General features: G+C 36.0%; 1 protein-coding gene across 8 annotated transcripts in view; it reads right to left on the bottom strand.

The window, feature by feature from the left end:
- The window catches only part of SLC4A10 (solute carrier family 4 member 10), a 165383-nt gene that overhangs the window by 120337 nt on the left and 29683 nt on the right, over positions 1–15363 (bottom strand). For 3 of the 8 annotated variants that reach the window (XM_069781242.1, XM_069781243.1, XM_069781244.1), the window contains exon 1: positions 7420–7798. The exons of 2 other annotated variants lie outside the window; for them this stretch is intronic. In XM_069781242.1, the coding sequence (XP_069637343.1) occupies positions 7420–7500 (81 nt within the window). In that variant the 5' untranslated portion in view covers positions 7501–7798. Of the gene's footprint in view, positions 1–7419; positions 7801–15363 lie in introns of those variants that run through there. 3 more of the 8 variants (XM_069781237.1, XM_069781238.1, XM_069781240.1) reach the window with 2 other exon arrangements.

Raw genomic sequence — 15363 nt, 5'->3', positions numbered from 1 at the left:
CTGAGATTGATCAAGAGGTCCTCTGACAAGAGACTAGGAAGTTATAAATACACGTAAGTTCAAATTGAGCAGAATTGCACCAGGAACCTGATGAAGCAAAGAAAACCCTGCCTTCATTAACACAGACATCTCCCAGAGTGAGGGCTACTGAGCATAAAGTGCTTCTTGTCTTGGAAATGATGTAACTCCCTACCATTTTCTGAGAAGAGCAGTGTTGTTCCACAATTGTCTGCTATGTCAGTGTACATCACTATGCCTATCCCAAATAAGTAAACTGTAAACCAAGAGAGGAAGATACATGGTGATGAACATGCTGAGAAGGCAGGAGCATCCATTATGGGAACAGCATCAGCTCCAGGGCTTAACCAATTTACTTTATAGGATCCCTGCAGCCCAGCTCTGTATAGAAGCAGGTGCCAAAAGCGTCCAAAGCCAAAAGAGCCTGAATCTTGTTTGCTATGACTGAATAAACAGCATACGAGACTCTTCAGTTCACCTGAAGAAATTTTATGCTGTGCATAGTGGAAGATAAAGGTACTATTCTTTACGTTCCTATATTAAATTAGAGATCTACAGGTGTGTACAGTGTAGCCAAGCAAAGACAAGAAAATTAAAAGGAAATTAAACTAGAAATTGATAATGACAATTTTATGGACATAAAAGGAGGCCCATGATGGAAACAAAGTCTAAGCGATTACCAGGAAAATCTGTTTATAGCTGATGATACAGCCATTGCTAAAAATGTAAATTTAATCCTGTCTCAGCAACTGCAAAGGATACTAAAAAGGAAACAATTTAACACTTCTTATCTGTTGAAGCAGGCGAGAAAAGGACCCAGCGCATGTCTCAGATCTGTGCTGAGGTTGCTGCTGCTGTAGATGTTCAGGACACAAGGCAGTGCTAGTAACTACTTCTGACAGCACAGATTACATCTCTCACTGACATCCACAGCAAATAGGCATCTTTGCATTAGAAGTTAGATGGCTGAGAAATTTCAGCACATCTGCACCCTACAAAACAGAAAACCACTCAGGAAAGAGGAGAAGAAGAGCAGAAGGCAGACTGGGCAATAACCAAGCCCAGTGAGTCACTGCAAGACGCTCACTAGCAGCAATGAGAAATTCACTCACAACTACGCGCAGAAGAACTGGCGACAGTACACTGAGATCTAACAGAGGGGACAAGTCTGGCGAAGGCAACGAGGCAACCAAGTGCCTGGAGAAAGAGGTCACCACTTCCTCCCAGAACAACTGAAGAATGCCAAGACAGCTTTTCGGTTTTGTATGTTTCACATTTCATACGTTAGGTACACTTAACCAGCAATATCCAGCCACCTCCATTAAATCCTGTGCCCTGGTCTTCTAAGAAGTCTTATTTTTGACATGTATTAGCACAACTACCTCAATGGATATTCTAAAGATAAGATCCAGTCACAGTTAGCAGACACTAAGCTTCATCCCTAGTAGCACTCACAGAACTAGGTCTACGCTTGCCATGTGCAACCTAAGCACCCAGGAATAATCTTCGGCAGAAGATAAAATGCTATACGAAATCACTATATTACTGGCATTGTTATGAAATGATCATTTTGTATTTTCCATATGTATTAAATTTTTCTAATGATCATTCAGTGTACTCCATTAAACACGTTACATGCCAGTCAACATTGAGCTAACACCAACCAACCTCCACTTTCTTATATACTAAGAGTTGCCTAAATTTAAATTTTAAGTTGTGATATGCATAATCGCTGTTTAAGACACACATAAATGCATGAAGTCTAAAATTTTATATTCACCAAAGTTTATTCCTGCAACAGGACTAGAAAAGTTAGACAAACAATGGGGAGAAGAAAAGGGGAAATGGAAGTCTGATTTTTTTTCCAAGTTTAAAGTATTTCAGATAACCTTAGCAGGAAAATAGAAAATAAACACTTAAATATCTTTAAGAATTGAATTCAAGAGTGACATCAGCTGGTATAACCGACCTGCATGGCTAACTCTCAGACAGAAACCCCACTAAAGCATAATTATCCGCCTCACATAATAAGCTTGACATGAGGTCTCCACCATGCAAATTCCTATCTCCAGACTCCACACCTGAATAGAATTGCTCAATTGCAGCTCCCCTTACTAATGCAAGGACAAGGTATTTTTCTGCTGTTCTACCTGCAGGATTCAGGCATAAAAGTGACACTCCTTTTCCTGGAAAATTCTAATCGCAGGATTGGGACATTAAACTGATATTGCTTTTGTTAGAATAGTTTTAATTGCATTAAATGTGGATGCGAACCATATGGGTATGATTTCTTGCACATATTTTAATGACTCTGTATGTCTGCATAAAATCTTTAATAAAGAGAATTTAAACAAGTGAACTCATTATGTTATCAGGAGAGCAACAGATGAATCTTGAATCATTGAAGGCTCTTATATACGTTTTTGTTTTATTTAAGCTGCCTGGGGGGAAAAGGGAGAAGCTATTACAAAAATGAGCAAATTTTTACAATACCTTGACACTCCCTCATGTCACTTAATGCCTGTTTTACATTTTCATTCAATGCACCAAGCTGAATATTTTTTATCAGTTGATGGTTGCTGCATCAGTTGAGAACATTTGAGAGCTCTGTGCATGCTCTGAGTTTCCACTAGAAATTAACAAATCATTTTTGGTGAGTTGACTAAAAACACAGCTTATGAATCCCTGGAGTTCATGTTCCCCATAGTTTACCTTTTCTTTTTTTTTTTTTAATTAGTGATATCATACTAGATGATATCTTTTTATTCAGTTACTTTAAAATTTGCTTAACTCAAAATATCAAAGCTTAACCTCTCCCTTTAGGAGTTATTCCCTGCTTTTATCAGTTGGCATTGGGGAACATAGATTCCATATAAGACATTCCAAAACAACAGGAGGTTTCATCACTAAGACAACTGCTATAAATTAAGCAAAGCTATTTTCAAAGCTTTTATTTTCCATAAGATTACCAACAAGTATTAGTATTTATAATTTTCAGTGCATTCAGTCCTCATTTTTTAAGGATCCCTGTCCAAAGTTTCCCATATTTGACTGACTAGTTAACAGACAATCCAAATTTCCTTACCAGATAATGTGATTCTGCCCCTCTACTCAGCCTTGTTGAGACATAACTGGAGCACTCTGCCCAGTTCTGGGCTCCCTTCTTACAAGAGAGACATGGGCATACTGGAGTAAGGCCAGTAAAGGGCCACAAAGGTCACAGAAGGAGAGCGTGAGACCGCTGGGACTGTTTCAGCCCAGAGAATAGGCTCAGAGGAGTCTTATCAGAGCGTACAAATACCTGACTGGGGAGGAAGTAGCAAAGGTTTGGCCAGACCCTTCTCAGTGGTGCCCAGTGACAGGGCAAGAGGAAATGGGCACAAAATAAAATATGAGAAGTATCACTTCAACACAAGAAAAACCTGATCCCCTTAATAAAATGGAAATAGCAATATTTCTCCACCTTATCATCAGTCACATCTTGTTATCTCTTACTGGTATATAATTTTTTTTTAATTATTCAGGAAAGTGATGCTCTCCCTTTTAGGGTCACACTGAAATCAGTATGGCATAATGGAAAGCATTATGTAGGTTACTCTGTAGTTTATATTTATTTTACTAATTAATCTATTGGAATTTACCAGAATTATGGATCAGCTTCTACTTACACTTAGCTTCTACTGAAAGAAATTCTCATGAGACCAAAGACCCTGACCACAGTAGCGTAACAGCACTCATGTTAATGTTTTTTTATTAATAACTTTTATTGAAAAGTCAAGCAAAATAAACATGGTCTTGCAAGAAAACAAGAAACAATATGAACAAGTCATATTATTTACAAGAGAGAGAGAAGGAGGAAGAATGAACCATAGCTGGGACTGCTTCTTCTCTCCAAAATGCCATTCTAAGTAATGCATAACCATTCTCTTTCACTGCATTAATATGATCACCTTCCCTTCTACTCCCTCTTAGGTGGTCCCACCTCTATAGGAATCAGTTGGGCTAATTATGACTCTATTTTTTTTTTTTTTAACAGATTACTGTGGCAGTATTGTTGCGATTTATTCACATTTTCATATTGTACCCCAGCAAAACTCATTCAAATAGTCCTTATTCAGAATGATCATGTGGTGATATACTTGGAATGCTAAATGGAATAGAGCATCCTTGGAACACTCATCATTTAGCTATATATTTTGTGACCCTGCAGTTAGCTATATTTATGCTATGTTACTTTATGTTTTAGACCTTTCTGATATGCTTATACTAAGCCTTCCCTAATTCAGGTCATTAGGCCCAATGACTTGGTATATGAATTAAAGTACTAAACGAGGAAAATTTGACCAGAGAATAGGATCATCTCTCTGGAGGAAGACTAATGTAGGACAAAAGGACTTTAATTCCTTCAACTCACTCTGAAAGTACTTTTTGCTTCTAGTATTGTTTTGCCATTTGTGAATGTTTGGCCACGATCTCCTATTTGTCCCAGTGTTGCCATTTCCTTAAAAACTGGCACTATAACATATGAAAAAAGTCAGTAGTGTGGAATCAGAACAGCAATCAGTAATAAGTAAAAGCACTACACAACTGAGTATGTGCATGAGTGTGAGCATTCATGTTTAGAATTGGTAAATGACACAAATACTGGGCTTCTTGCCCAACTTGCTAGTTAACACTGTTCCTAAAACATCCATACAGAGCTTTGTTTCTTTCTAAGACCTTTATCCTCAAGTTCTGTAAATAGGAACGTTTAAAGATAGGGAAACACATACTCACAGATGTGTATTCATTATGCACAGTCAAGGGGAAAGAATTCTTTAGTTAGATCCTTCTTTATGCAGCATTCTTCAAATACTGACAGTTGCAATCAACTTGGTTTGAAGAGGGATGGTATAGTTTTAAAGAAGGCATAAAAAAATTCTTGTTGATACCAGCACACTGCCACTGGATTCAATGACTCCAAATTTGTGCAACATGTCCAAATATCAGCAAGTATATTTTAAACCTGTCTTTTTTGGGTGATGGGGGGGAGGGTTAAACAAGCAAAATGGTTTGTAGTTTTAAGTTTTCAGATCACTTCAGTCCGATTGCCTGCTCTCGTGTATATCTCTACCTTGCTGCAATTCCTCCTCTTACAAAAGAACTTCATTTCCTTAATACATTCCTTTGGGGTATTATTCTCTAGTCCCTGCAAGTGAAGAAGGACCTGTAACAGGACTATGTCCTTTGAGTGAAAAACATATTCAAACTCACTTGCAATAGTAATAACGCAATAACATTGTTTCAAAATGGAATGACCTATACACACACTTCCTCAAGCAAGCATTCTTCACCAATTTATTTTCCTCAGTAGATACAGTTTCCATTCTAAACAGGCCACAATGGAAGTCTATTGCACTATTTGGAGATAATTATCAATGATACCTCTCAAAAACATCCACAGAATGCAGTTTGTAGAATTAATATAAATGATGAAATACAGTCCAAGATAAGCACATGACATACTGCTACAGCTTCCAGTTACGCAAAATTCCATGGGGATCTAATTATTTTAAATGAGCAAAGGAGACTTCAGGAACAACAACAAAATACAGGTAAGTCAAGATTTTAAATTATACTTGAATAAGGAAAACAAAGAAGCTGGGGGGAGGATTGGTCCTATTAAAAAGTCCATAAATATCCTGCAAAGCACCAAAACACCATGAAACCAATACTTTCAGGAATTTCATTCCAATGCCAAGAAACAGAATGTACTCATTGTGACTAATACATTAAAATACTGAAAATAAATTCTAACTGATTAAAAAGATCTTGTAGCAAGTGAAAGGTATAGTTAAACCATTCCAAACCTACTCAAGCTTAAGAGTAGGGCAGTCTTTCCCCATTATTAATAAGAATGTAAGCTGGATAAGTAGACTGGGAAACCATAAATTATGGCCAGTAAAAGTAACAAAACATTTTTTACAAATAAGTTTTTAATTAAAAATGAAAAGACAGCCATTTTTACTGAAGCAATTTGCTGCATATTCTTAAGTTTGGTCTTCTGTGGTCTCCCACACACATACGTTTCCAACAAAATGTTATTAAATGGGGGTGAAACCAGAATACAGTTCTAAATGCAAAATCAAATTCATGTTTTACATGTTTACATTTCTAGGCGGAAATATGAAAATATTTTTAAATCTTGATCACTTAATGCTGTGCTTTAGGGTCAGGAAATATCGCTCACTCCTGCCCATCTGCAGTCCAGTTACATGTGAAAACTGTTGTTCCACAAGGGTAAAAAGCAAGCAACAGAAAAATTGCACACTACTTTCAGGCTTCAGCTGAGCTTTTAAAACACATGGCCAAACACGTTGCCATGGAAATGTTCTGCAAATATATCCAGAATTTCTTAAGATGGAACTGAATATCATTTTTAAAAATAAACTTCTACCATTTCAAATATAATTGCTCTATGATGTATTTAAGGGAAACAATAGCTATTATCTAGCATTTATAACACCTAGGTGATAACAGTGTCTCCAATTCCATTTTGTGCTCAATACATGAAATTAGGCCACTATCTTCCTATGTAAAATACCCATACACTTGGGGTTTATGTACTCTGACTTTCCTATCCATCACCACAATACATTAGCAGATACAAAAGTATCAGCCTTGCGATAAAGTTGGCAACAGTTAAAAACGAAAAGGATGATGCATGCTTCAGTAAAACGAACCTGGTTTTAAAGAACATTCTAAATATTTAAGTTATTAATCTTCTCTTTTACAACCCATTAGTATTTGTATGTGTCACTGAGTGTAATAATTAAAAAGGGGAGAGTTATCTTGCCAAACTTTCACTGTTATGATCAGTGAGCTATTTTTAAAACTGATTTGAAATGAAGAAAAAAAAAATCTACTACTGCAAAATGAAGCAAGATCTGTGCCTGCAGAATAGCTCAGTCCTGTTACACAATGTGATACGTTGTTTTAAATAACCTGCCACTGTAGGTAAACAGTTGCCTTATATTGCGTTTCATACCACAAACACACACATTCACAATAGCTTTGCGTGCTGTGTAAAGATAAAGCAAAATAAAAATGCAATACAATCTTGTCATTTTACTTTACAGCAAAGGTATAACCTTTTACCACGAATTAGTCAAAGGAAATCATATTCACAATAAAAACAGGTTGAAAATATATATGGAATAAGCTTACATTGTTCAAATAGCAGTTAACAACACATTAGATTTCCAAGATATACATTGCTCTGCTTATGTAAACAGTCTACCCTATAAATCCTGTAGCAAATGCAACATGAAGCAATTACACAGACAAAGAGATTGTAAATGACCTAAAACTGTAAAACAAACCCTTACGTTAGAAATATTAGTATAAACTATGAGGTCATACCTGATGACTTAGAGACTGTAATGTCTCACCGGTTCCGAGCTGCATGACCTTTCTATTTCCAGAGACCCCCAAAAATTGCATTTCCTGTCTTACAAAAGTACATCACAGACCCATCTATCTTTCAAAATCTTCTGGGCTAGTGAAGAAAGCATTAACAGCCATTCTGTCTGTCAGTAAGTGCTGGAGTCATTACCCTCAAGATATCAGATCTTAAATATAGTTTCCTCTGCGCGATTACAGACATCCAGTAGTCAAGGAGGCTGACACAGCTATATCACTGATGCTGCTAATGCCATCTGAAAACAGTAAGCTTACTGCTTAAAGCAATCCTGCATCATCCAAACAGAACAAGCCACATCCTTCAACTCCTCACTTGCGTTTTTTTATAAAACCTAGCGCTGCCATTATAGATTTTGTTTTCATCTGTGGTCAGCTAAAGGAGAAATTAGATATTATGCAACCAGCTTTGCATTAACAAAAGAAAAACAGCAGATGAAGTGACATATCGAGGTTATCAAATTTTGCTTGCATGACCACTCCTCAACGAGCACTATCACCGTTCAGGAGAAGCATCACAATCTGATCCAAAGGAAAATTACCAGAAAGAAATTACAAACAATTCACAGGCAACAAGGCATTTAAATACCTCTGTGGTAATGAAACAGGTATTTTATGCAGTCTTATGAATCCTAGTTCCTATTAAATTAAAAACATTGCTTGCCTAAGTATCTTTAGTGTTTATTTTCAATAAATTGCATGATCACTGCATTGTTTCCATTACTCCCTGCTAGCAGCCAGAAAACAGCATGCCTTGAAAATGTGCCAGTATTATGACAGCAAAAATGTGTTTTCATATCAAACAAAACAATCATGCATGAATTTCTTCTGATACAAGAGACCTTTCAAGCTAACAAATGTACAGTATCCTCCTTACTAATTTTTAAATTATTAAGACTACAACATAATAACTGGACTTTTTATTAAAACACATACTTGATACAAGTGAAATTGATTATTACAAATCATTATTTATATTTATTGTTGCTATCATTATGGCAATAAACTTATGCAAACAAAAAAATCACTTCACAGAACTAAGACAAAACAGTGCCACCAATAAACTGGAAAGAGTTATCATTGAATAGTTCCTCTGAATTCTAGACCCAGAGAAAAATCACTCGTGTTCACACAGTGAGAAAGCCCTGTTGAGGCACTCAGTCCATATGCTTCAACACACAGGAACATCCCCTCAACACATATTGAAATATATTGCTACCGGTCGAATTTTACAGGCAAATAAAACTTGGAGGAAAAAATCTTCCCTAATTTAACTACAGCTGCATGTTATTCAAATGAATTTGGATGTCCTTCTTTTCTTTGAAATATAAGCAGAAGCTGCAGCTAGAAGTAAATGGTTCTAAATTAATTCACCCAGACCCTATTCTGTTAGTTTAGCATTATTATTATTATTATTATTATACTGTTGTAGTAATTGCTCTTTTGAGTAACTTAATCAAATTTAGCTTATAGTCATTCACATTATAGCACTGATAAAAGCAAACTGGTCTCATCCATGAATATCACATATTTCCCTTTAGAGACAGAAACTGTCTGCTATCAATTTTTAATTGATTCACTTTATACAGTGTGCAACTGCCTCAACGTAAGGACGCTACACCTACAGGGAAAGGAACTTAGCCACACATTTGCACAGGGTCTCCAGTGATGTGTCCTGTAGCCTAGCAGAGGCCAGTCAGTGAAGCCCTAGGAGGCTTTAAAGCGCAGTAGGGAACCAGTTCAGGCCAGACTTGACACTGCTTTTTATATTCTCCAAAAGAGTTACTCTTGAGGCCCAACAACCCGACACTGTCTTTTTACTGCTGATGATAGCGGCAGTCTGGGTGCCACTTTGAACATTGTGAATGTTCTCGAAAGCTGCCACCCTTAAAGTTTTTCCAGAGTAATTCATTAATTCACTTTCAACCTAGAAAATATTATTAAATCTAAGTGCACAGGATGTAAATACATACACACAAAGATACAAAAGTCCTTTCAAAAAATAGACATGGGTGATTCAGCAGTAAAAGAAGGGGAAAATAGCCTTCCCTGCATCAGTATACCTTGGGAGATACTCCCATTTCAATATTTTTATTTCCAATGGTAATTAAAAAAAAATATATATATATATACCAGCACCAAACACTAAGTTATTTACTCCTATGCAAACATTCAGTTCTGCAATACTATATTCTGATCAGTAGCTACTTACAACTACGTAAGGGAGTACAACCTTGCATCTGTAAGTTGCTGGCAACCACTTCCAAGTCCCCACAATCCACCTAGGTAGGATACGAAGGCCAGCAAGATGGTAAGAAGTAACCAAATAAAAAACATATGTTGCCAAGGCACCTTTCATAAATATTATGTAGGCTCTCTCTGTGCAAATCTTGTACTACATCATGATCTCCACTCAAAGAGTGAAAAACACAAAGCTAGGAGCTATAACCACAGCTGTCAGAAACATCACTTAAGATTTATTGCTCACAGACAGTACATAATCTCTCCCCCAGCTGGACATTTGAAGAATTCAAGAGCTAGCAAAAGACAAGACAGAATACTATTTTCCTGAGTTAGGTTAAGATCTCAGTACAAATTATAACTGCACTCAGAAATATACAGTTATTTTTTTCATGCATATTATCCCAGCTAGTGGAATCTTTTACCAGAAGTTATTCCATGTTTTTCCTCATGGCAACACAATTACTATTTTGCAAAAGTGAAAATTTTAACATTTCATTAGCAATGTTAAAACAGAGATAAAAATCTCTCTGAGGGTATAAATACAATGCTATTTTATAAAGTATAGATATTTATTCTGAGAGATGTTAAAGCAAAAATCTGGTATTACATTCCCTTTAGAATATCAGCAGGTATCACTTCATACCATACAAAACTCAAAAATATAGTTTGCTTCCATTTCATTTTTCTTTACAGGAAACAAAGAAAGAATAAAAAAAGAAAAAAGCCAATTCAGAATTCCTGTGGATTATGCAAGGTGAAATAATGGTCACTTTGAATCTATCACAAATCAGCTTCATATCAAAAAGACCTGACCTAAGCAGTGAGTAAGCAAACAACAGAAGCTCTGTCACTCCCCTTTTTAAATTAAATTTAAGTCATGTTTGCTAATACTAATGAATACATAGAGAATGTTTGAGATTAGTGAAAGGTACTGTAGATTGTAAAAGTAAGGTGAGATGATATAGTGCTGTACCAAAAGAGCTAGAAGAACAATACTAATGCATATACCTCAGCAGCATTTTGGGGGATCAATTTTACTGTATATTTTTATTAATGACCAGAGCACCATTTGGGTTTGTTCAAAGATTTCTGATACTGGAAGGCGCTGATAATATATGAGGAATGGAACATCACCCCGAAGACATGGATTACCTTTAGGACCACAAGAATAAAACTGGGGTAAAATTTAATAATGCAAAATGCAAAAGATGTGAACTTATAAATTATTAAGTTTCTGCTAAGAATTGAGAGCTCAGCAGTCGAAAATTACAGTGGATGAAACTGTGGGGACAAAGCTGATCACGGAGTAATTATGAGCTACCAACAAGATGTCCCTATGGAAATGAAATCTTAGAATTATCAAGGAAGATATTTCTAGTACATCAACATCAACATTAATGCAATAACTTGAAGCTCTATTAAAATCTTGATTCTGATCATCTATGCCTAAAAAAACAAATTCAAACTGCAAGAGATAAAGGCTTCTACAATGGTCAAGAAAATTTTGAGAAGAAACTGAAAACATTTCCTTTGTTTAGCTTAACAATCAAAAGACTAAGGGGGAGATCTGCCTAGGTGTCAAGACAGAAGTGCCAAGGAAGAAGAAAAAATATTCAAATAAAAGAACCATTTTGGAACAAGCAGAAATCCATACAAACTTGTCATTAATGTTTGGGGGTTTTTTAACTACAAGAGGTTGAAGGTCTACAAGAGCGGAAAATCAAACTCAAAGATCAAGAGCATGCCTTTCACTCCTATATTTCTACAAGAGACAATCATGAAAATGCAGACAAGAGAAGAAAAAAGAAGAAACTTAAGGTACAGCAGAACTGGTACCAAGAGCAGCACCTAAGGAAAAAAAGCGGAGATTGCCCTGGAGCTCAACGTTGATTGGAAATAAATTTAGAATCCTGAATCAAAAAAAGTAAACAAAAAAAAACCCAACTCAATTACAGTTGGTTTCTCCTGTACTGAAGACACCAAGCTTTCATCTCAATATGTAGAATGGTATTAACAATATAAATAGCTCAGCAATTTCTCTTAACCAAAATAATTCATCAGTACTTAAGTTTCAGCTGATTGCTCACATCAACACAGATTAAAAAATATCTTTGTACTTGAGTGGAATAAGCTCAAAAGTAATTAATGATAGCCCATTCCCCTTTAATCCTAACGACAGGACTGTTTCAATTACCTTTCTCTAGTCTACGTATGTATCTAGTTCTCCCGTGAAATTACTGGGAGGTTTTTGTTGTAAATACCCTTCTCTAGACAAAAAGGAATACCATCTAAAAGATACAAGTTTAAATTTAATTAACTGAGTAAAAACTTGTTATATTTTATGGACATACTTACTATGTTCTCTCAAATGAGATACTGTTCAAAGACTCTCCTTTTGTGATTATTTCAACAGGCATTACGTAAGTCTAATCAGCTCATCTGTGGATAACCATGACTGTGTTCAAAGGAAACTCAAAACATTTATAAAACAAAACAGGAAACAAGCAGAGGCAGACCTGAACCATGGCTACACAGCCAAAATTTGTATATGAACTGCTTGGTTCCAATTCTGCCTAAAAGTCAATGTAGCTGTATCAAAACCTGCCTTTCCAAATACCCCACTGTCAGTGTTGCTGTATCGTATCACTAAAACTCAAGCTTGTACCTCAGACCAGTCCCTGATGATCCAGATCACTGCACTACAGGTTGCCAACAAAGTGGAATAAATGTATAATACACAGTTTAAAAACAATGAAAAGAAAGGAAGATTTCTATCCAGTATTTTACCTTTAAAAACAACTTTAAAATGTCCGGCATCCCATTTCCCAAAAGATAATATAGAGAAAACAGACATCTCCTTTCTCTCAGACTGCTGAGGAGCAATCCTATACTTACAGTGTATGTAAGACATTGGTTACTTATATTTGTTCTTGGAAAAATACAGAAAATAAAAGAGTACAAAATCTCCTCAAAGTTTGCAATTGCACATTTATTTTCTTAGCAAAATTATATTTACATAAATCATGTGTTCTAGAAAATTATTTGCAAAACCAGATTGAAATTATAACTTTTAAACGTGTGTCTAGAAGGTGAATAGGTTATATTTAAAATGACCATGCCTTCCTTTTCCGACCTCAAAGAAAGCAAAGCTTTCCACCTTTTTAAGCATCTCAGCAGTACTGTAGCTTGTGCCATGGCCTGGGAAAACCTTTCTCCTTTTTCTAACTAAGGACACAGCTGACTAAGGGCTTAACTTGCAACCATTGGGGATGCTAGAATCCATTACAGGAAAACACTTTCCTCAAAAAGGTGATGATGGAATTTGGGCTCCATGTTGTACAGCACAACAGAAATTTCTTTTCCTGATATACAAAGAAATAACAATTTAATCAAAAATGCTGGAATATGTTAGCAAAGCAAGTGCTACCAGCCTTCCCACAGAAGGAAGAGCAGGACAGGTGATGCTGCTCTGGGTATCTCCCAAATATTATACAATACTGAAGCTGCAGTTTAGTTATATTGCACACCTCTTACCTTCCTTTCTTTTGATCCTTTTAATCTCTCCCTTGTCCCTGAAGAGGAAGAAAAACTTCTTTTTCTTAAGAAAAATTTGTCAATTCACTAATCCTAGCTTCTTATCCGCCTCAGAATAGATCTGACTTTTCTAAATATTTTGCATTAAAAAGTTCTCTTTCAAAGAAGAGAAATGTTAAATTTTGACATATAATTACCATTATCCTCTCTGCTAGCAGAAAATGATGGCAAAATGCCAACTTGCTTGTCTGCTACAGATAAGACATTTCCAAGCTTCCATCCTTCCCTTTAGAGAAAACAGAAGGGGAAGACCAGCCAGGAGAAAGCCTACCCTGTCAGCTGATCCTGTAAGAAATAAAATTAATATTCTCCTAGCAGAAATCATTTTCCTCCGAGCCTGAGGTAAATGATATGCCTTACCATATGTTATGATGGTCCTTTCAAGAATGACAAATTTGATGAATTTTTCCTGGATGGTCTTTCTCTCATCCAATCTCTTCTCATCACCTCCAGCTTCTGCTGCAGGCAAACTCTCAAGAGGCATAAATCAGCATAGCATCACCAAATTATATAACTCCTACCCACTGGGGATTTAGCCTTTTCTATTTCAGACTTAGCACAAAAAAGTGTCTGTATGTTCTTCAATAATCTTTTCAATCTGTGTAAAGCTTCAGAGAATTACCCTGACACATTGCTGAGCTTCGACACCTATACAGCCATTGTGTGCACTGGATTAAATTATAGAATTAGAGATACTAACTATATAAACCAGACAAATTCATAGATACTGATGGATAAAAATGGGGAAGAATATAATTTCTTAGAACAATTCAAAATGCTTTAAAAATCTAATTGCCCATATACTTTTTAAAAATATTTAAAACACAAACTGAAACTTTGCTTCAGTTCAAACAAGGGCAAAAAAAGGCAAAAGACAGGTTCAGGCAAGTCTCTTGACTGTATATAAAAATATCAGCATATTGTTACTTTGATTACAAACTCAGCCGTGCACTTCTCTTTAGTTTACCCATACTTCTAAGCAATCAAAATGTTTGAATACCTTTGCAAATCCCCAGATACCAGCTTACTTGCACATCATTTGTGCATCACGGTCCTTTTGAAAGTTTTACTTTTATCAGTAAAATATAGACAGGCAGAATAGATAGATATAAATACAGATGTTTTAAAAATCCATCTACCCACACTTAAAATTTTCTCATTTGCTATAAAATATACTGATTCCAAATGAGAATGAGAATAAATAAAGATCAATTTCAGCCAATATTACTGTCAAAACTCATCCAAAAATAAAACTGCTGGACACATCAGTTACCCCAATATTTTCCAGGCTGTTTTAAATGCTTATTTCAGTCACGTAAAACAAGTGGTTTTGTATGCTTAAATATGAGAAGACAAACCTAACATTGATTATGCAAAATACCATTTGGGGTCTTAGAAGATTATAATGTGGGATGAGAATTTCAAAGGTTGGGAGGGAAGGTCACTGCTTTGAAGGGAGGCAATGGGGGAAAAGAGCTGTTACAAGAGTGTAACTTAGGATTAGGTTAGTAGTCTTGACAAAACCACGATGGGAAGAAAGCAAGACAGTAAAAAGTGCTTTATAAATGCAATTTATCACATAAATATGTAACATATCAGACAGATTACTACCTAATTTTATCACTTCTACAGCTAAAAAAATAAATAATAAATAAAATTATCAACTACTTAATTCCAAAATCAATTCTGAAAAGTGAGCTCTGAAACAAACATTTGCTTTCTTGTGAAGTTAACAAAATGGTGCACATGGAGAGCAAACAGACTAAGATTAACTGCACCAGCTCTGTCTTGCCATCCTTCCTCTGGGAGGGGACGCAGAAAAGCTATTCAAGCAGCACACACTTCACTATAAGCTAACTGTCTTATTTATGACTGCCCAAGGCCAGGCATCCACAGCCTAAACAGGCACTGGGTTGGGGGCAGCCACCCTCTGGTAGATGTAGGAAGAACACAGGAAAGGGAGAAGAAAGAAAAGTCCCCCCAAACTAGAGGCAGGCCCCAAAGCTGATGTTGGGATGCTCTGGATTAAATTATAAAATTAGAGATACT

This window comes from Haliaeetus albicilla, chromosome 4 (assembly GCF_947461875.1).
Source record: "Haliaeetus albicilla chromosome 4, bHalAlb1.1, whole genome shotgun sequence".
Lineage (NCBI taxonomy): Eukaryota > Metazoa > Chordata > Aves > Accipitriformes > Accipitridae > Haliaeetus > Haliaeetus albicilla.
The sequence above is the reverse complement of the archived record's forward strand: the minus strand, read 5'-3'. Positions and strand labels throughout refer to the sequence as shown.